Source organism: Salvia splendens, unplaced genomic scaffold (genome assembly GCF_004379255.2).
Source record: "Salvia splendens isolate huo1 unplaced genomic scaffold, SspV2 ctg640, whole genome shotgun sequence".
NCBI lineage: Eukaryota > Viridiplantae > Streptophyta > Magnoliopsida > Lamiales > Lamiaceae > Salvia > Salvia splendens.
Genome location: NW_024599304.1, coordinates 69,095 through 88,892, shown reverse-complemented (window position 1 = coordinate 88,892; position 19,798 = coordinate 69,095). Strand labels below are relative to the sequence as shown.

Below are 19,798 nucleotides of genomic sequence, written 5' to 3'. Positions count from 1 at the left end.
ACTTGGCTGCTTTTATGCAGGCCAATTCTCTTCTTTCTTCGGCCAGATCTAGTTCGGCTCTCAGTCCGTCATCATTCATTTCTGAGGAGAAATTTAGAGTTCGGGGACTGGGTACGCCGATCTCAACCGGAATCACGGCTTCAGTGCCGTACACCAGACTGTACGGAGTTTCACCGTTGGAGATTTTGGGTGTAGTTCGGTAAGACCATAGGACTTGAGGGAGATTTTCTACCCATTGTCCTTTGGCTTGTTCTAACCGAGCTTTTAACCCTTTCACCAAGATACGGTTTGTTACCTCCGTTTGTCCGTTTGCTTGTGGGTGGGAGACCGAAGTGAACCGCTGTTGAATATTCAGCTCTTGGCACCAATTCTTGAATGTCTTGTCGGTGAACTGAGTCCCATTATCCGAAATGAGGATGTGGGGTATGCCAAATCGGCACACTATGTTCTTCCAGACGAAATCCAATGCCTTCGAGCTCGTTATCGTAGCTAATGGTTCAGCCTCTACCCACTTTGTAAAGTAATCCACGGCAACGATAAGGAAATTCATTTGTCGAGGAGCTTGTGGTAGTGGTCCTACTATGTCTATGCCCCATTGCATAAAAGGCCAAGGGCTTTGCATAGCATATAGATCGGTCTGCGGCATCCTTGGGATATTTGCATGGATTTGGCACTTCGTGCATGTCTTGACGAGCTGCACTGCTTCTTGTACCAAAGTTGGCCAATAATACCCCCATCTCAGAACTTTTTTAGCTAAAGCTCTAGCTCCGATGTGGCTACCGCAAGATCCTTCATGAACTTCTCTAAGGATGTAGTCCGTCTCTTCTGGCCCTACACATCGCAATAACGGCTGAAGGTAGGACTTTCTGTATAGGACTCCTCCATGAAGTTCGTACCGAAGTGCTCGGCATGTGATTTTCCGAGCTTCTCTCTTATCCTCGGGCAGTTGTCCTTGATCTAGATACTGTAAGATCGGCGTCATCCAGTTCGGCGAGCTGGCTACGGAATGTACCTCAGCTTCATCAATGCTTCGGTGCATCAATTCCTCCACCTTTGAGCTTGGATATGAGGCTAACTTACTTAAAGTATCTGCTCGGCTGTTTTCCGCTCTGGGAATGCGGATTATCCGAAAATAAGAGAAACTTCGGCTAATGCTTTGCGCTTTGTCCAAGTATTTCCTCATCCTCTCATCACGGGCTTCACTTGTACCCAACAGGTGATTCACTATGACTTGTGAATCACAATGGATTTTGAGAGACTTGATAAATAGACTTTGCGCTAGCTGGAGTCCGGCAAGGAGAGCTTCGTATTCGGCTTCGTTATTAGTGGTTGGGAACAAGAACCGAAGTGAATAAGTTACCTCGTGTCCGTCGGAAGCGATAAGTAGAATACCAGCTCCACTTCCCGTTTTATTCGAAGCTCCATCTACGAATCCGCTCCAGCAATCCGGCGGCTCTACTTCGGATTCCAGGGGCTGTGCTAGTTCGGTATTGGCAGAATTTTTCTGTTCGGTAATGACAGGGATTACTTGATCGAACTTTGCCTCTGTAAGAAAATCTGCCAAGGCTTGTCCCTTGATGGCTTTCCGAGGTAGGTATTCGATTGAGTGTTCTCCCAACTCTATGGCCCATTTGGCGATTCTGCCTGATGCTTCTGGCTTGGTCAAAACTTGCCGAAGTGGCAGATCGGTTAAGACGCATACCTTGTGAGCATAGAAGTATGGCCGCAGTCTCCTTGCTGCATTTACTAACGCCAGAGCAATTTTTTTCCAGAGGTTGATACCTTGTTTCTGGACCTCTTAATGCTCGGCTTGTAAAGTAGATGGGAAGCTGCTTTAGGCCTTCTTCTCGTACAAGCACCGCGCTAATGGTTTGATCTGATGCCGCTAAGTATAAGAATATCACTTCGGCATCTGTTGGAGCAGAGAGAATTGGAAGCTTGGCTAAATAACTTTTGAGCTCGTCAAAAGCCTTTTTCTGCTCGGCTCCCCACTCAAACTTGGTGCCTTTTTCAACACTTTGAAGAACGGCAGTTGCTTTTCGGCTGCTTGGGAAAGGAATCTATTCAGTGCGGCTAGACATCCAGTTAGCCTTTGCACATCATGTATGGACTTCGGCATCGCCATGTTCTGAACAACTTGAACTTTTGAGGGATTTGCCTTGAGTCCGTCCTTTGAAACCCAACAACCCAGAAACTTTCCCGAATCTACCAAAAAGGTACATTTTTGGGGATTGAGTTTGAGGTTGGCTTTTTTGAGCACGTCGAGAGTGGATTTGAGGTTGTCTTCGTACTCCGAAGTGCTTCTGCTTTTGACGACTATGTCGTCAACATACACTTCAACCTCTTTTCCGATCAAATGCCGAAAAAGCTTATCTACCATCCTTTGATATGTGGCTCCGGCATTCTTTAAACCGAATGGCATCTTTTTATAAGCAAAGATGCCGAAGTCAGTAATGAAAGCCGTTTTTGAAGCATCATTCTCATCCATTAAAACTTGGTGGTAGCCTTTGTATAAATCAAGAAAACAGAAAATTTCGAAGCCGATCAAAGCTTCTACTTTTGTATCTATGTTCGGAAGGGGATAGCAATCTTTAGGACAGTGCTTGTTTAGATCGGTAAAATCTATGCACATCCGCCATCCTCCTTCTTTTTTCTTGATCATCACAGGATTGGCCACCCAAGAAGGATATTTCACCTCGAATAATACATCCGCTTTCAGTAATTGGCGGACTTCGTCATGGATGACTTGATTTCTTTCTGCCGCAAAGAGTCTTTGCTTCTGTTTTATAGGCCGGACTGAAGGATCAATATTTAACCGATGAGTGATTACCTCAGGGGGCACTCCGGTCATGTCCAACGGAGACCATGCAAAGACATCTTTGTACTCCTTGAGGAGCTGGATGGTTTTTTCCCGGAGTAGAGGCGTTCCCGCGAAACCGATCTTGACCGTTCTGGATGGATCATCTTCGTATAACTGAACGGTCATTGAGTTCGACTCTGGTGTGACTTCGGTCATTTCGCTTGCCTCTGACTCTGGCTGCTGTGATTGCTATGCTTGATGATGCCGATCTGATTGCTCGGCACTTTTAAGCGCAATCTGCAGACACTCTTTTGCTCTCTTTTGATCACCTCGGATGACCGCTATCCCACCTTTAGTGGGGATCTTGATGGTGAGGTGATAAGTAGAGCAAACGGCCCGAACTGAGTTGAGCCAGTCTCTTCCCAAGATGATGTTGTACGGGGACCGAGCTTTTACCACAAAGAACTCGATCATCGTACTGGAGCTTGTAGGCGCTTTTCCCACCGTGATCGGAAGGCTGATAATACCTTCAGGGCGGGTGTCCTCCTGGGCGAAACTTTTCAGAGGAAGTGGAGCCGGACTGAGCCGAGCTGGATCCACTTCTAGTTTATCGAAACATTCTTTAAAAAGAATGCTGACTGACGCTCCGGTATCCACAAACACTCTGTGGATCAGTTTGTTTGCCACTCCGGCTTGGATGACAATAGCAGCTTGATGAGGAGAGATGGCCGGGACGGGATCTGCATCTGAAAATGTAATCACTTCGTCCTGCTTCAGCCTTTTATGCGTTGGCTCCTCTCGATTGAAGCCTCTGCGCTCTGACTTCAGGGACGATTTAGTCTTCCCGGCAGGGAGAGCATCAATAGTCAGGATTACTCCATCATATTGCAGCTCGTCATCGTCTTCGGGGTCCTGTTGCTTTTTCGGATCCTGAGGAGCGCAGTTCGCACCTCTCTGCTTTTTGTTCTTTTTCGGCTGCTTGCTTTGGTATTTTTTTAACGTCCCTGCTTTCACAAGAGCATCAATACCTGCAGCCAAATGTCGGCACTCCTCGGTATCGTGACCGTGGTCTTGATGGAAGGAGCAATATTGATCCTGAGGTCGACGCGCGGCCGATTTCGTCATCCGCTTTGGTTTTTCGAACATATCGGAATGCAGTTCGAAAATTTCCGCTCTCGACTTGTTCAATGGTACGAACTGAGCGGGTGGCTTCTCAGGATTGAGACGTGGCCCCAATCGGTCTTGCACCGGAGTCCTTTGAATCCTTTCAAAAGGAGTTCGGCGAGGATGTCCCTGATCGCCAAAAGGAGTTCGGCGAGGATGTCCCTGATCGCTATGATCGGGCTTCCTCCTGTCTCCTCGGGATGAGCTGTCTAAAGACCGTTTGCGACGGTCTGCCTCATCGGCACGGGAGAACTGGTCCGCAATGTCCCACATCTCTTGAGCTGTTTGCGGACTGCATTCCACGAGCTTTCTGTAGAGAGCTCCGGGCAGGATTCCATTTTGGAATGCCGAAATGACAAGTAGATCATTGAGATCATCTACTTGTAGGCATTCCTTGTGGAATCTCGTCATAAAGTCGCTGATCTTTTCGTCGCGACCTTGACGTATAGAAAGCAGCTGAGCCGAAGTGATTCGGGCTTCCGCTTTCTGAAAGAACCTCCTGTGGAAAGCATCCATTAGATCTCGGTAAGATCTAATGCTGCCTTGGGGGAGGCTATCGAACCACCTTCTTGCGTTCCCGATAAGCAGCTCGGGAAACAGCTTGCACATATGGACCTCATTGAGACCCTGGTTCGCCATGTTATACTGATAGCGTCCCAGGAAGTCATGAGGATTCACTAACCCGTCATAAGTCATCGACGGAGTTCGGTAGTTCTGTGGCAAGGGAGTTCGGGTGATATCGTCCGAGAACGGAGTCTTCAATGCTCCGTACATGGCGAACCCGACATCTCTTCGATATGGAGGAGATGGAGTTCTCCTGTGATTCCGGTACCGAGGAGGAACAGGAACATGTCGGGGTTGAGGATTCTTCTTCCTGGAAGACACGGCACTACTGCGGTAGTGACTTTCATGTCTGGATGAGGAGGGAGAATCCACCGTTTTCGTCTCCGGCTTTTGGCCCTTTTGCAGGAAAATTAAGAACTCTTCCTGCTTCTCGGCCAAAAACAACTTGACAGCCTCGTTCAAATCAGGCTGCTGGGAAGACTCGGTGCGATGAGTCTTTGAGCGGCTTGTTCCTTCTCCGTGAGAACTGGAAGTAGATTTCTCCCGAGGCTGTTTTCCAGACCTGCGGGCTGGACTAGCTTCCTCATGGTTATCACGAACGGTATTATGGGTGTTACGTGATCTGGTATGCATTTTTTTTTTGGGTGGAAAAAGGGTCAAAAATTCGCTTTATCACAAATTTGGTTCTCTGTTTCCCACAGACGGCGCCAGTGATGGTTGGACGAATTTTTGATAGTAATAAATGCGGGTAAAAAAATATAGATCACGACACAAGGAATTACGTGGTTCGATTTACTGAGGTAAATCTACGTCCACGGGAAGAAAGGAGGGCAAGATTGTATTGCTTGATCTGGTTTACAGCTTACAAATACAGACTTGCTATATGATATTTGATGTCTAGAGAGCTTCCCTCTTTAGTCTATCTGATCTAAGTTCTATTTATACATTGAACTAAGATCGTGGCTTGCATCACCACTAACTAGGTCGTGGATGTCGTGGAGGTCATGAGATCCTGCATGGGTCCACTATCTCTTTGTTTGGTCCGCTATCCTGCATGAGATCCTGCATGGGTCCACTATCTCTTTGTTTGGTCCGCTATCCTGCATGAGATCCTGCATGAGTTGACACCACTAAATAGATCGTGTAGTGGAGGTCGTGGAGGTTCTGCATGAGTCCACTATCTCCCAGTTCGGTCGAATACTGAGACCGAACTGCTGAACTATTGCCGAGCAGCTTTTGCCGATCTGAGAGTAGAGCTTGATTGGTCGGCTTTTACCGAGCTGTAGGCTGGGGCCGAACTCTTTGGTAATGCCGAACTGATACTCTTCCTTGGGCTTTGGGCTGATGGGCCGTCACTGCTATTGGGCTTGTTTAGTACGTACCCCATCAGTGAACAATGCAAAATTTTCTAAAGTTAAAAGTTTGCTATGTGTCGATTTCATATTACGAAGGTGAACTGGATCCCAATACTGAAATATTTCATTTGATTAGGTTGGTCAATTCATGTTTTTTGTGAAAGAAATAACAAGAGAAATTTGCAATAATAATCTCATAAAATGAAAATTTCATCTGGACTTATGTCCTAATCGACCGACGATCATCCAATTAAATCTCAAAAACTAAAAGTTCATCCAATATAATCCGATAGTGTGAAACCTCTCCAAAAATTACTAAGTATTAATGATGACACATTTTAACTCGATGAATTCATAAAGATGCCAAAAATTACTATACTAGAGTATTAATGATGACACATTTTAAACCGATGAATTTATAGAGATGCCAAATGCAATAGGGCACATGTAATTGTAAATGTTTACCAATAATCAGTAGCTAAGCAATCGAGACATCATATTCCAACACTGATGTATGTATGTATTGCTTGAGTTACTACTTGTACCCCATAATTTATTTTGTTAAGTTTTTAATACATTATTCCAATTTCTCAATATGCTAGTATTGTTTTACGACGTTCTCCTACTTTCCTTTTTTGTGTTTTGTAGAGTGGTTTAGACTGGAAAAGGAAAATAAACAAGGTTATTCCCATGTTTTGTACTGGACAAATGAAAAGCGAGGCCCGAAACAAAAGGCTGCGGCCCGTCCAGCCCGGATGAATAGTTCCTATTTTCACTATTATGCTTGGTTAGTTTGTCCACCAAAATTGTAGGGATTATTCACTATTTGTGAGGGATTTCCATCTCCTACCCTTTCCGTCTCCTCTTTTTTCAATTCTCTCTCATCTGCGCCGTTTCACTTCATTTTCTTCTCTGAGCACAACCTTTGCTCTGATGATCCATTCTGTGTGCCAACGATGGTGCCGCCGACGCTAAGCAATGTGTCCGGCAGCAGTGGTTGCAGCTGGACTTCAGCTCGATGCTCTAGTCGCCGACGTCGGCGTTAGGATCATGGCTGTCGCCGTCCCGTCCCAATCCGGCGGTAGTGGTAGCGCGAGGAGAAATCGCCGAATTGGCAGTGACAATTTTAAAGGAGATCTGAGCCACCGCCGTCCTAGACTCAGCGGTAGTGCCGCGCTCTTCGTTGTTTGGTCAGCTCGGCTCAGGATGATGATGAGTGGCCTGTTAGGCAAATCGCCTATTCGATTCGGTTCGTTTTGGGGGTTCTTCGTGTTCATTTCTAGATTTTGGGATCCACTTCGGGTTAAATTCTTAATTTTGGTTGATTTCGTGTTCAATTCGGATGTTACATTCGATTGGGGGTATACTCTTCTCTTGATTCTGGTATTTGGGTGTCAATTTCTGAATTTTGATTGAGTTTAATTTGTTTCTGGATTTCAAATTTCTTGTTTCTGTATTTGAGTTCATTTCATTTCTTAAATGAAAAATTTAGGAATAAGGGTTTAAATTCGCTGATCGTAATTAGGAATTCAATTTACTGATCTTTCATAATTTGGGATCGAGGCATGCTTATTCTTCCTAATAAGGGATTTCTGATATTTTAGCTTATTTAAGTGCTTTTTTAATATTATTTCCCTCTAACCATTTAACAATGTCTAAATTACCCCATTCAAAGTCGAGAATTTATTCAATTTCTTATCTAATTTTCCTACTTTTTTACTTCCTACTTTCCTTTGTATTCTGCCCAATTTCATTTCAATAAGTTTGCTTAATTGTCATCAGCCAGTCATCTCTCTCTCATTCTTGAAACTGTATTGACTATTGACAATTGCTCTGTACTCCCACTTTAACTTTCACTGTTATTCTGTCTTCCTCCTTCCTCCACTTTGGGGTCTCTCCACCTTCCACCATTAGCTTTTCCCCCATTTTTAAATGTAAGCTCCCAACACACTATGTCACACACACCAGGTAGAGCACATAGGACTGCAAAGAATTATGGGGGTGTGAAACCCAACATAAAGATTGGATTTTGAGAGAGAAAGATGCAATCTTTTTGAAATTTGATTGTAGTAGGGAGGGTTTATTTGTTGGCTGCAAGTTTTGTTGAAAAAATTCATCCGGGGTTTGCAGAAGTGGGATAGAGAATGATTCTTGGATTAGTGGGACAGTAGTGTCAGTACATAAAAAACAAAACAAACGAAAAACTGAATTTTTTTTGTTGAAAAAGTGGAAGAAGGCATAAAAATGATATCTTCAGGCATAAATTTGGTGATGACAGTGATTGGATTCACAGTCAGTACCTTGTTTATAGTGTTAGTGTGCACGAGGTTAATTTGTGCAAGAATTCAGCTGAATGCTTGAAGGGGGTAATTTAGACATTGATAAATGGTTAGAGGGAAATAATATTAAAAAAACACTTAAATAAGCTAAAATATCAGAAATCCCTTATTACGAAGTATACGCATGCCTCGATTCCAAATTACGAAAGGTCAGTGAATTGAATCCCTAATTACGAAAGATCAGCGAATTTAAACCCTTATTCCGAAATTTCTCTTTCTTAAATGTAGTGATGAGGGTAATAAGGTCATTTCACATTGTATATGAATAATAATCCCAAAAATGATCAAATCTACAAAACAACTTCTTAAAAATTTTAGAGTAAGTGCCAAAATGATCCTAAACATATAACGATTTTGGTCATAAACATTATCTTTTAAATTATTTCGTCCAGAACAATTGAAAACGAGCCGGATTTGATCCTTTTTGGACGACGCCGTCTAAAACTAACATTCAGCGCCAGTTTATGTGATTTTGACAAGATTAAGTTACTAATTATGTTTTTTAGCACCTAATTTATAACCTAATATTTTGTTTGCAAAATTTTTAATGTAAAATACTTTTAACTACCAAAAAATGCAAAAAATACAAAACAAAAAAAAATTCTCTTTTACGTTTCTCATTCTGAATTAAGAAGGCAATTTACACAAATTGAAACCTAATTCCAAAAAAAAAATTAAAAAATAGAATCATTCCAGATTCACATTGCCGTAGTTGGTGATGGGGCAGACGAGCGAACACGGTGGGATTGCAGAAGTTGGAAGGCGGCAAGAGTTTAGAAAGAGAAGGAGGAGAAGAAGCCAAGAGATGTGAGTTCGCCGTGGAGAAAAAAATAGGAGGAGGAGATGGCCGCTACGTGCCGTCGCACGGAGGAGACGACAACTGCACTGGCGGCAGAGTGAGAGAATCAACGACGAGAATGGGGAAGAAGGAGGAGGCGCCTCCTCTCCTTTCCAAAAATATTTTCAGTTTGTTAGGGTTAAAGGATATCATCTTCTTTAAAAAATTTTAGAATAATAATTCTAATTCTAAATTGTTTTTAAAAAAATTAATAAATTCTAATTCAAAAACCTAATCCGGTCAAAATCAACTAAATAGTCGTTGACTATTAGTTTTAAATGGTGCCGTTTTAAAAGGACTAAATTCGGTCCGTTTTCAATTGTGCAGAACGAAATAATTCAAAAGATAATGCTCACGACCAAAATCGTAAAATCGCTATATATTCAGGACCATTTTTTACTTTTACTCAAAATTTTATCCATATGATATCCTATCTTTAGCCCGAAAATTTTATCCCAAATTAATTATCATATCATATCCTGTCCATGCTATAAAACGGGTATGGAATAGCATTCAATTTTTTTATAAAGAAAGTAACAATATGTATATGTAGTACTACAGTGTACTGTATACACCGCGAAACGTGGAAAAGGAAATCTAGTTTGTGAACAAAAAATTAACTCAAACAATAAAAATAATGAAATAAGGAGCAAAAAAAAGTTGCATTCATTCGAAACAAATATATCGATATACTGCCGGCCGCGCCTGCGTCTCACACTCACTCTCTCAAGTCTCTCTCCAGTTCACTTCTCACTTCGAACCTCCCCATCATAGAATCCCCTTTTCGAAAATGGTAAATCTTTTTCTTCAACGGGACCAAACAATATTTCCCTCTCAGTTCTTCTATAAAATAAACATTTTTCTTGATTTTGTTGGATTAATCCACCATTGAGTGTTTAGTCAACCCTTCTGATAACTTTTCTTTCAAGGTAGACTATCTTTGCAATTTTTAATTAATTTCAACTTTGCATTTTATGCACTCTTTCGATTTTGGTTTTGGAGAGGTGTTTTGGATCGTATGATATAATGGGGGTTGCTATCCGCTTATTGGTGGATAATCAAGTTTTTCAAGCGAATCATCTGTGATTTTAGTGAAATTCTTCCAAAAATGGATTACTGAAATTCCAGAAAGGTTGTGTTTTTATTGAGACACAATTAGGGGAATGATGTGCAGTATTTGTGATTTACTTTTGTTAATTCATAGCAGTCTTTTGTTGTTGCAATCAGATGTGAGATGTTATATAGTAGGAGTATGTTCTTGTTAATGTGGACACGATCGATTACTCATGAACGTATTCATTTCCAGGTCTTGGGGTGTTGTTCATATCATATGTCGAGCAGATAAAAGTAGAGTCTTGATTGCTCGTGATTTGGATGAATCTTTTCAAAATTTAGGATTTTGTCTTTGTTCCAATCCTTGTCAGCAAGTAGGTGTTTTCCAGTGATTTTGAGTTAGAGGTCTACATATTTTCAGCATGGAGCCTCTCTGGAAGCTTGCATATTTACTCGAACCGTCGTCGCTCACCCTCTTTGTCACAGCCATAGTAGTGTCATATGCATCTGCTTCAAGAGCTCTGAATTATGGAAAGGAAATGGAGCGCAACCGTGATTTGTCTGAAGCTTCCATTACTCTAGACAGCTCTCAGGCACTGATGATCCCGATAATGAGCTCTTGCAGCTTGCTATTTATGTTCTATCTGTTTTCTTCTGTCTCTCAACTTCTGACTGCTTTTACTGCAGTTGCATCTGCATCTGCCTTGTACTTTTGCCTTTCGCCATATACTGCTCAAGTCAAATCTTACTTTGGTCTGTCCGACCCATATGTATCGCGGTGCTGTGCCAAGTCACTTACAAGAATCCAAAGTATCCTCTTGTTGGTTTGTGTCTCTTTAGTTGTGGTGTGGCTGGTCACGGGGAACTGGATTTTGAACAATCTGTTGGGCATCTCTCTTTGTATTGCTTTTGTCAGCCATGTTCGACTTCCGAATATCAAGATATGCGCGATGCTCCTTGCCTGTTTGTTTGTGTATGATGTGTTCTGGGTTTTCTATTCAGAGAGATTCTTTGGAGCAAATGTTATGGTATCAGTTGCAACGCAACAGGCATCTAATCCTGTTCACACTGTAGCTAACAGTCTGAATCTTCCTGGCTTACAGCTAATAACAAGAAAGCTTGAGTTGCCTGTCAAGATTGTGTTCCCCAGGAATATGTTGGGCGGTGCAGTACCTGGAAATAATACCTCGGACTACATGATGCTTGGTCTCGGTGACATGGTAAGATAAGTTGCTACTCTAATTAATCCACTTTGACTTAGTATGCTTGAAGTGGTCTAACATGCAGCTAATTTGCAGATTTAAGTCTTTAAATGGTCAAATTTATTATTCTCAAAATTATACAAACATTTCAGCAAATCCTCGGCAACATATTTCCATCCTAACTATTACTACCTTTTACTCTTCCATACCACTTTATACCTCGTGTTGAAACTTTTTATAGTCTCAGTCGCTATCTGGAAAATAATTTCCATATCCTGTCATCTGTCACACTTGATTTTGGAGCAGCTCTTTGAATTTAATTCTTCCAGCTATGAATGGAGGCAATTCGAGTGTTTATGTTAGTGTTATACAGTCAATCACATCATATGCTGCTGCTAAACTTCTCTTGGACAAATGAAATGCTCTGTTACTGTTGTTGGCTTGTTGATTGGTTCTGTTTTTAGTAATTTCATGATTGTTTTTATTTTTCCGCCCTTCATTTTGTTGTTGTGATCTTTTAAGAGATTTGGTAGAAAACTACTTAGGTTGTATGATAATCTTGTAGGCTATCCCCTCAATGCTTTTGGCATTAGTTCTCTGTTTCGATCACCAGAAGGGTCGGGATAGTAAAAATCCCTTGGATGCACAACCTTCAAAGGGATTCAAATACTTCTGGCATGCTCTTGCTGGGTATGGTGTTGGACTGTTTACTGCCTTGGCAGCTGGCATCTTGACACGCTCGCCTCAGCCAGCACTTTGTATCTGGTACGTCTGCTGGTTTCTCAATTGTTTTATTTTTAGCTCCCAACACAGTTAATAGAGGTCAGACAGTTGTGTGTTTCATGAGGGGGTAAAATGTCTCATGATCACAGCATCACTATGTCCTTATGACATCCCGTATAATTTGATTGAAATAAACAAGAAACTATTTGCTCTTTTAAACTCAGTATTCTGATTCCTTGGGTTTTCCCCCTGTGGCTCAGGGCCAGGGCCACCCCTAGAGGCTAGAGCATCAAAGTACTTTTTTTTCCGAGCTGTCTCTAATACTGTTACCCTGACTCGACATGATGAATGCGTAGGTACCTTGTACATTGGGGCCGATCATCATCCTGTCGTGGATGAACAAGGATCTAGCAGAGTTGTGGGAGGGAACAACGGGAAATCCAAACGAGAAAGCACATCTCACAGGAGTATGAGGCTATGAGCGGTAGTTTAGATCAGCCCTCGGGGCCGATATTTGAGTCTACCAAAGTTGTATGGGGAAAATTTAGGACTTCAACATCTTGGTAGTCAACTAGGCTTTCAAAGCAAGTTTGTTTCTTACCTATGTCAATATTATCACACACATTGAAAAATGGCCAAAATTGCTTTAAATTTTATCTTCTAATTGCTGCATGGAAGAAAATATGATACTCCATTTTGTAATTCTAATATGTTGGAAATTTCAATCAAAATATAAAGAAAGCTCTGCCAAACTTCACTTTTGTCACAACTTAGACCTTTCAATTTGATGTGTCTTTGTTTATTTTACTTTATTGTTTTAGTTATATTATGCTCATTGTCACTCAGTTTTTCTAAAAAAACCGTTATTGGTACAATATAATTTATTTAAAATATTTCAATTTCTCAGTCTTCACTGATTATATGTGCTTGTTTTTAGGCCGTCCTCATCCAATCACCACTATTCATGACCCACGTCACTTTTTACTAAATCTCTTCATTAAGAGAAAATCTCAAACTCTCTGTAGCTTTAATGTTAAAATTCATAATTTTATTGATAAACATGAAAATTACATAATTGAAAAATACAAAAGTTACATAATAGAAATGCTAATATTATACTCCCTCCGTCCCATATTACTTGAACTGTTTCATCTCGGCTCGTCACAAATTACTTACACTATTTCTAGTTGAAGTTAGAATTAATGTATTTAATTAATATGTTAGATTAAGTTAAGAGCTCATTTATTAAGTGATGTGTCGTTACACTTCAAATTCTAATTTAACTACACTAAAAAATCAATTCCAAATTTACGGCCTAAAATGAAAAGTGCAAGTAACTAAGACGGATGAAGTAATTTATTTAATGCAACAAAATACATTGTCCTAAAAGTGAAGGGCTCGTTGAAAATGATGTGCGAGATCGGCTGATGGTAGCTAAATTTTGTCCAAATGTGCTCGATTAGATCTTCTTGGAGTTGGGTGTGGGCGAGAGCATCGCGCATCCTTGCCCGAACATATAATTTCTCGCGTATACAAATGTAACAACCCAGAATTTTATAAGGGGGGTTTTTTTTACGAGATCAAATAAAAGCACGGTGCAGCTGATATTGAGATTTTTCAAGGCAACACTAAAGTTTTAAAGAATCTTACGTCAAGTGAGGAGAATTTAGACAAGGCAACTTATAACTTTTGTGCGTTATTTAGCAATTATTTTCGATGAATATCCACAGAATAAATCCAAAATAAAAGTTGTTAATGTCCGGCATATCCATCGGAAGTTCGAAAAAGTCTTATGATACCAATTTATCGAATCCTAATCTAAATCAATTGGGGAGAAATGTGCGAGTGCCAAATAACCAATTCGATGGTTGTAGTATCTTTCCAAGGAAGCCCGATGTATCACTCATGTTCCCTACATAAAGAAAGAAAAGAAAAAAAAGAGTGATTTAAGGAAATAGAAAAAAAGAAATTGGAAAATTGAATGAGATTTTTATCCATTTCTCTCCCATTTACGGGAACCATCTACACACTTTCAACTCCCACTTCTACACCGCCACACACATACACACACTAAATATCTCTCCCTCTAGAATTCTCTATGAACATCTCGCCACTCTCTTTCTAAACACACACAAATACACGTAATGTTGGGAATGAGATGGACTCCCCCAAGACCGCCATCCTACTGCTCCTCCGGCTACGAGCTCTTTCCCTACTAACTTCTTTTTCCACCGATTCTCAATTCGAAGAATTCAGAGGCGGCGTCCTTTCTCCTCTGGCGGATTCGCCACCATCTCGTCGGAAATCCGGGGTCCCATCGTGCGTGTTTCTCCTCTCCAAAGGTACCTCAATTCCTCTACAATAGCCTCAATTTTGTGCATCTCATAACTCTGTAACCAATCCAATAATCTAGTAACCAAAACAAAACCGAATCAAAGAATCGAACTTTAATTTCACGAAATCAACGTAAGAACTTTACTTGCGGAGTGGTTCGGGTTGGTTTCGGGGCTGCGCGGTGTCGTTTCGGGGCTGTTCGAACAACGAGCAGACCCGTGGCGACCGCAGACGGCGGTGGACGCGCCCCGGCAGCAGCTTTTCCCGGCGGATCAGCGGCAGAATCTCTCCACCGCGACGGTGATTTCACAGCAGCGACGGCGACGCACGGCTAGGTCCGTTGCTATCTAAACCGGAGGACGAACAGGCTGACCGCCGGCGAGCCACGACGAATTCTGGAATTGGGCGTTTGGAAAAATCGAATGGATTGTTGTAATCTGAGATAGAGTCGAAGGAGTATTGGAGATGGCGGCGGTGGCTGGCGGAATCGGAGCAGGCGACGCCGGATTGAGAATTTCTTCAATTTTGTCGAGAGAGAGAGAGACGAGGGAGGAAGGATTTCTCAATTTGGAGAAGTTGGGAGAAAGGAGAAAAGTGAAAAGAGGGAGGAGAAGATACCGATAGTGGAGAAGAGAGTATTGTTTGGTGGGCCATTTTTCTTGGGCCTTCCTATTTTATTTAGAGGAAATTGATTTTGGCCTATATCCAGACATCCCATAGTTAGAAAGGTTGTAGCAAAGTTTGTCACTGTAGCTTGTAAAGCCGACGGAGACTTCATGCTATTTACATAGCATCCCCACATTATGACATTGAAAAGCACGACCAGTGCATGTTTCAACTACAATATTATATCACATATCAATTAGAGAGAGTAGTGATAACCATAGACAAAACATATGATCAATAAACTGAAACTTCTTTCGGGCTGATCACCTCTTAATTAAGTTGGGTCAGTTTAAAATAAATGCTTAGGCTGATAATTTAAATCGTGGGGAATTATTTAATTAAATCCCGAAATAATTTTGAAGTATGAATAATTTATCCCAAGTCCGGAATATATAATTTTTCTTAACAAATGGAAATAGTTGCGATAATTCAGATATGCACCTAAATAAATTTTGGGGTTTTATTTCGATATCGTGGAAGAAAATACGAGGAGCCAACGAAGGAATTATGGGCGTAAGTGGCCGACCGGCATCGCCCCGCGACGCCTCGGGCGGCCGCTAAGGAAATGGAAAGAAAGAGGGAGACGACGTTCTCAAGTCACAGAAATAATTAAGTTTAATAAAGAAGTGCTATTAATTAATTTTTCCCAATTTAATTAATATGCAAGTTTCTAAAATTTTCTAACGGTGAACAAATGATAAAAGAAATAAAGTAGGGCATGCATTCCTATAAGTATGTGAATTTATCGAGTCTTATTAGTACGTTGTTTGTTTTTAAAAGGCTATCTCCGTGAGTCAAGGGTGGAGTCAGGAAAATTCAAGTTAAAGAGTTTTAAGCGAACAAGGTGAGCTTTCTTATACTAAAAATACAAATCGTATTTTGTGAAAACACAAACACATGTTCGTGATTTTTTTTAAAGATGTTGTCTTGTCATAAATGTTTTGTATTATGCCTATCTGTTGGCTAAGGCCAAGTGAATTATGAATGATGATATAAATCGAATTTGGGTCCCAGTGAGGGTGGTGTCCCTGCTCGGACTAGTGTACACAAGCTACCTCTGACCGTGAACGGCAGAGCAGGTGACCGTGGAAGGTGGCCACCTTCCCGGCACAAGCTACCTCTGACATGTTGGGCAGAGCAGGTGACCGAGGAAGGTGGCCTCCTTCCCGGCACACGAATGTAAGGTGACCGTGGGAGAACACCATCTCCACGGCACAATGTGATCAGATATGGCTAAGGACTGGAAAAAGGGGCTGCAGCCCAATGTGAATATTTTTAGTAAGCTCAGGTCTTTTAAATAAAACCCCTGGGTGTTACTTTGATGATGGCTTGACAATATTTTCAAATGTATATGTGTAATTTTCGGCAATGTGTTCACTGAGTACTTTTTGTACTCAGCCCTGCATATATTTCTAAATGTGCAGGTTGAGCAGCGAAGTGGTGGAGGAAGTGCTATTGATACAAGACATTTTATTCAGTCAGATTTTGACTCTCGGAGGTTCATGTCTTCATACATGGAACCGCGTTCATTTGCTTCCGTTGTGCATCTTAAAAGACTCAAGTCTATTTTGTTCAAAACTCTGATATTTTAAAATTTCTTTACAAACAATTACTCGAGTTTTCATGATCGAGTATCTTTTCTTCTATGTATCAGCACTTGGTTAGTCATGTATCGCAACCAATGCTTGATTTTATTTTCCCCTTATTTCTTTCCCCGCTTCTTTAATCCTCCCCTAGTCGCGATCAACCGTGTTTTCTATCCTTAGAAAATGCGGTCGTGACAACAAAGCGACGCACCTTGGCGAGGCGGAGTGCTTGCTGTAGAGTTGTCAGGGGTGTCATTGTCGAACCAATTTTCCACCTCCAATACTTCGTCTTCGACCATCATGTTGTGCAAGATTATGTACACATATATGATGTTGGTAAGGTTGTTCACAAACCAACCATAATCGGGACTTTGATAATGTTGAATCGAGCTTGTATAGCCCCGAACGCTCTTTCCACATCCTTCCGAGCAGCCTCTTGCTTCTGCGCAAAAGAGCTAATTTGGAATCTTATCACACTTTTACAACTGTCCCATAACTTAAAATTTACGGCAATGACATGGAATCATTTAGTGACATGACATTTATGTGGTGTTATTTAATGACACGACATTATGATGTGGTATTTCTCCTTACATAAATGAGGTGTATTACAACTTTAAAAAAACGATGCCGCTCTTTATTCTCAACAATTTTACCCTAATTCTCATCGAATCTCTTCATTATCATATAATTCAGCCCTAATTCTCTTAAGTAAACGATGTTATGCCCACATTGGAAAACACCTTCATCCATGTCACCATATAATCACAAAATTTTAAGTTAGGGGACAATTGTGAAAGCATGATAAGTTATGAAAACTTTGTAAGTTGTGGGATTGACCTGAAATCAACCGAAAGTTGGATTTAATTGGCCCTTTCCCCAATTATTAGTACTCATATTTTGAATACATAATTAATACTAGTACACTTGAAGAATGTGTCACGACTCACGAGCATAGGTGGGCGCCGAGTGTGACGACCTTCCATAATTGAATTACCTCTATTATATTATCATTTGATGCACTATAGAACATGACAAAATATTAATCAAAAAATAATTTTATAATATGAGTTTAAATATTATAGCGGTTTATTATTATAATTAACTATATCAATTTATCTAGTAGTCATACAGTTAAATGATATGTCACATGTTGGGTGCCACAAGGTTGGTATCATTGGACCATATTATTTAATGCACTAGGAATATAAGTATGAATTTGTGTAACACGAGCTATATGAGTAGAAGATTGTATTATATATACTGTTGGAAGCTCGAAATTGTTTTGTATTATACACGTGAGAATGAAGACATGGATCAAGCATAAACATGCACAAACCAAACTGGACCGCCGGTTCACAAACCGAAACCGGCGACGGCGGTTCGAACCGGTTCAGGTTCAAAAAAATTGTGAACCGGAACCGGCGGTTCACCGGTTCCAACGGTAGGATTCTGGCTAGGGCGTAGGTTTTCAGGCATGGTGTGCAGAAAAACCGGCGGTTTACGTCAGAAACTGGTGGTTTTCGGTAAAAACCGCCGGTTTTTGTCAGAAACAGTCGGTTTGAACTGCCGGTTTTTGACGGTTCAGGACCTTTTTCAAGTGACAACGTATAGGTGGCAGTGTATAGGCCTGAAAATCGGTCAGAAACCACCGGTTTTTGGCCAGAAATCGGCGGTTTCCGTCAGAAACCGTGGACTGAACTGCCGGTTCAGTCCGAAACTATAGGTTCAGGTGAAAAAACCGGCCAAAATTTAAAATTGGAATTTTTTTATTTCTTCCAATTTTACTCCTATAAATACCCCCACTTCTCCCCATCTTTTTTACTCACCATATTCTTGTGTTAATAAGGATTTATTTCTCAATCTCAATTTCTCTATTCTCTACCTCCATTCTCTCTAATTACTCAAGTTGTTTACTGCTATATTTGTTGTTGTGTTCGTAATTTACCATTTATTCAATACTCCATATTCCATACTACTTTCATTTTCCATTATATCTTCTTCTCGTGGTGGACCGGGACGTGGTGATCAGGGAAAAGGAATTTCCCAAGATCAAAGTAGTCGTCCCCAAAAATCAAAGCGACCTAGTCGCCGAGAAGTTATGGAAGAGGTTTCCCGAGTAGCGGCTGAACGTATTCAAGTAAGTTCTAAAAAATAAAATTATTTTACAATTTATAATTTCATAAGATTGAGTTTTTCAATTTTTTTGTGTTTCTAATTAAAACTTCAACTTATATAATATTTATAAATATAAGGAGATCATAGGACCGCCATGCTACTCGCTCAAATGCACCAAGGTGGGGGGGCAGTGGTAGTTCTGTGCAACAAGATGACGAGTACGACGTGGCTATATCGTTGGACTCGGACAACAATAATGATAGATCTCGTTCTCGTTTCCGTCTAGCAACCGGCGAAAATGAGGACATGCCTCCCCCTCCACTCACTAAAAAAGCATTGAAATCTGGTATTTTTGTTAAACACTACAAAAAGGTCCTGGTGGTAATTTCAAGTCCTAATGATCCGCTCTCTCAAGAAGAGACATCGACGTTTCATGCATATTGTAACTATTGTGATAAAGTCTACAAATTTGTGAGTGGTGGGGGATATGGCACCCTCCGTCGTCATTTGGTGACAAAGCATCCGGTAGAATGGTGACAAACCCAACTAAACTTCCAACCCGCTGGCTTAGGTTCGTCATGTACGCATCATTTTAAATATGATCCTAAAAATTTTGCTGACGTTTTGACTATGGGCTGCAATGAAGCATTTTCCTTTTAATGTTTATGATGACAAAAAAATTGAGGTTCTATGCAAAGTGGTTTGAACGTAGCTGTCAAAAGAGTAGGTCGAATGACCGTTCAACGATCTATTGTTCGACAATGTTTGGAGAAAAAAGTTGAATTATCACGTTATTTACTCAACTTGGGACACAAAGTGAACATTTGCTCAGATATATAGACCGGTTCTTTTAATAGGCATTCATACATGGGCATTACGGTTCACTTTGTGGACAATAGTTGGACTTTGAACAAGCGTTTGATTAGTTTTAGAGAATTTGAGACACCACACACTGCACCCGAAATTGCTTCTTTAATTATTCAAGTTTTGAATGAATTTCAATGCAATAAGATATTTTCTGTTGGTTTTGATAATGCAACTACTAACACTGCAAGT

At 40.9% G+C, this 19,798-nt stretch overlaps 2 protein-coding genes across 4 annotated transcripts; both read left to right on the top strand.

Annotated features, from left to right (window-relative positions):
- The first annotated feature begins 9,742 nt into the window (after positions 1-9,742).
- On the top strand, positions 9,743-12,804 carry LOC121790850 (signal peptide peptidase-like 1). 3 transcript variants are annotated; one of them, XM_042188954.1, is made up of 4 exons: positions 9,743-9,853; positions 10,367-11,333; positions 11,881-12,080; positions 12,395-12,804. In XM_042188954.1, exons 2-4 carry the CDS (start codon positions 10,536-10,538, stop codon positions 12,435-12,437), a joined length of 1,041 nt encoding a protein of 346 aa, XP_042044888.1. In that variant the 5' UTR covers positions 9,743-9,853; positions 10,367-10,535; the 3' UTR covers positions 12,438-12,804. The 3 variants fall into 3 exon arrangements, with proteins under 3 accessions (XP_042044888.1, XP_042044889.1, XP_042044890.1); XM_042188955.1 differs by having other exon boundaries at positions 9,848-9,989; XM_042188956.1 differs by lacking the exon at positions 9,743-9,853 and having other exon boundaries at positions 10,524-11,333; positions 11,881-12,084.
- A 1,209-nt stretch (positions 12,805-14,013) lies between these two features.
- On the top strand, positions 14,014-16,703 carry LOC121790851. Its single transcript, XM_042188958.1, has 4 exons — positions 14,014-14,380; positions 15,819-15,882; positions 16,463-16,515; positions 16,693-16,703. Exons 1-4 carry the CDS (start codon positions 14,197-14,199, stop codon positions 16,701-16,703), a joined length of 312 nt encoding a protein of 103 aa, XP_042044892.1. The 5' UTR covers positions 14,014-14,196.
- The last annotated feature ends 3,095 nt before the right edge of the window (positions 16,704-19,798 follow it).